The 1,976-nt window shown below is 32.7% G+C and overlaps 1 protein-coding gene across 2 annotated transcripts; it reads right to left on the reverse strand.

Moving 5' to 3' along the window:
* Window positions 1-221: 221 nt before the first annotated feature.
* LOC127125884 (dirigent protein 17) lies at window positions 222-1,771 on the reverse strand. 2 transcript variants are annotated; one of them, XM_051054737.1, is made up of 3 exons: window positions 1,516-1,769; window positions 613-1,019; window positions 222-487 (listed from the first exon to the last, which is right to left on the reverse strand). In XM_051054737.1, exons 2-3 carry the CDS (start codon window positions 1,004-1,006, stop codon window positions 453-455), a joined length of 429 nt encoding a protein of 142 aa, XP_050910694.1. In that variant the 5' UTR covers window positions 1,007-1,019; window positions 1,516-1,769; the 3' UTR covers window positions 222-452. The 2 variants fall into 2 exon arrangements, with proteins under 2 accessions (XP_050910694.1, XP_050910692.1); XM_051054735.1 differs by having other exon boundaries at window positions 222-1,019; window positions 1,516-1,771.
* Window positions 1,772-1,976: the final 205 nt, after the last annotated feature.

The raw sequence follows: 1,976 nt of genomic DNA on the forward strand, positions 1-1,976 counted from the left end.
TAATCTTATAATCTTATCATTTAGATTTGCTGAAATTATGAGAATAAGTAGAATGGAATAAAATATTCTGTTCTACTGGCACGTCAAACTCTGCCCCTGTTTATTACAGATTTTAATGTAAATATAATAACCATATCATGCATTGAAATTGAAATATATCTAAGATCAACATTTGTTTCAAATCATACAATCATACATGCGGATTCTAAATGCACAGATAATGAGAGAAAATATTTTTGATGCCATTATACCAATTAAATTCCCATGTTACAACAAAAACATCTATCACTATTGCAACAAAACTTTCAAATTTTCCTAGCAACCAATTCCCTAACTACAAAACAACAACAGTAATCCTATTGTTACAAGTACAACAAAATTTGTATGGTCCATTTCATCACCACCACCAATTTCTCAATTCCTCTTTCAGTTCATCATTTTCAAGGCCTTCTTCAATTCCTTGCTTTATGTTTTGATATTTGTGTATCTACAAAACAATAAATTTTCAATTATTGTTATTCTCAATCTAATTTCCTTTTGTTTTCTTTATTTTGATTTGGGGATTTTGTGAACGAGCACTTTTCTTCCCAGATTTATGAATAGATTTCTTACGATTCCGAATAACCTTGTTCGCCAAGGTCTTAAGCGAAACGGAAACATCCAAAGGACGCAGAACCTCCTTCAATTCCAGCCAATCGAGATCCTCTGTGTCACCGTCTTCGTACTTAACCCGATACCATCCAGTTTCTTTGTCATACTCGGTTACTTTACCCGAGTAATAGCTTCCCATAAACAACTTCTGGATATCCCGCCCAATGAACCAATCACCCAAACCCATATTCCCGTCCTTTTCAGAGACGCTCAACGCGTCGCAGGAAGGGACAATGCTGCTAGCGCCGCCTATTTCAGGCACACCGTTAATCACAACAGCAGGCTCTCCGGGCACCGCATAAACCTCGGTTGCAGAAGCATTTGATTCCTGCTTATTTCCTTTGCCTTCTTCCATTTCGAACCGAAACCTAATCCATAAAAATATAAACAATAAATTAAATATTGAACACGAAATAATAATCTAATCTCTAAATTGTACAGATCTTAACAAAATCAATCAAAAACTTAACAAATCACATAGTTCATACAAAATCAACATGAGATATATCTTGATTTAATTAAAATTGAATTTGAAATAAAGTGACATATAGTACTAAATTTTCATTAGTAGTAGTAATTCTTATCCAAAACACCATAATCATAGCATGTTAAATAATGATCAAATTAATGATTTGATTATTCTAAATGCAATTAGAGTAATAAAAACAGTAATTAACTGTTTTAATAACTACAAAATGTGATTAAACTCGAAAGCCCTTTCTTCTATCATCATAAACAAAAACAAAACACAAAATTGTTACATTTTGAAGCCACTACTTTTCCCTCTATCGGAAGTTTTCAATTCTCAATGGAAAAATTCATTTCATAGTGGTTAAAGTCAATGAGAGATTAACGTAAAATTACCGTTATGCTGAAATTTTTTGATATGGCGAATACCCGAGACGAACGTTGCGAAGGAATTGCAGTGTTCTGCTGTATCGTTTCGCCTATCAAAATGTGGGATTTTCAAAGCACACTGTTAATTGCTTAACGGAAGCATTGCCTCCGGTGAGCGAAAAGAACGAAAGGTGTGACTCTGAAAACCCTAATACGGTGGTTGAAGGAGGCGACGGTGGCAGAAGAGTCTCGGGTTAAACGCATCGTTCCACTTGTGTTTGTTTTTCTTTTATAGCCTAAATTCAAAATCGTTCTTTAATTACAAGATTTGTTTTTTTATTTTTTCCTTTGACTGATAAAACAATTTAATATTAAATTTTCCTTTTTAGCTATTTTAACTATTATAAAATTGGTGAATATGTGGATTTAGGGGTTGTATTGTTTCAAAAGTTTTCTTAAATTACAAATATATATTTTTTTAATAATTA

The sequence above is a fragment of the Lathyrus oleraceus genome, chromosome 3 (genome assembly GCF_024323335.1).
Source record: "Lathyrus oleraceus cultivar Zhongwan6 chromosome 3, CAAS_Psat_ZW6_1.0, whole genome shotgun sequence".
In the NCBI taxonomy this organism is placed as follows: Eukaryota; Viridiplantae; Streptophyta; class Magnoliopsida; order Fabales; family Fabaceae; genus Lathyrus; species Lathyrus oleraceus.

Coding starts and splice junctions, on each gene's coding strand:
- LOC127125884 (XM_051054735.1), bottom strand. CDS start 1,006: ATGGAAGAAGGCAAAGGAAATAAGCAGGAATCAAATGCTTCTGCAACC.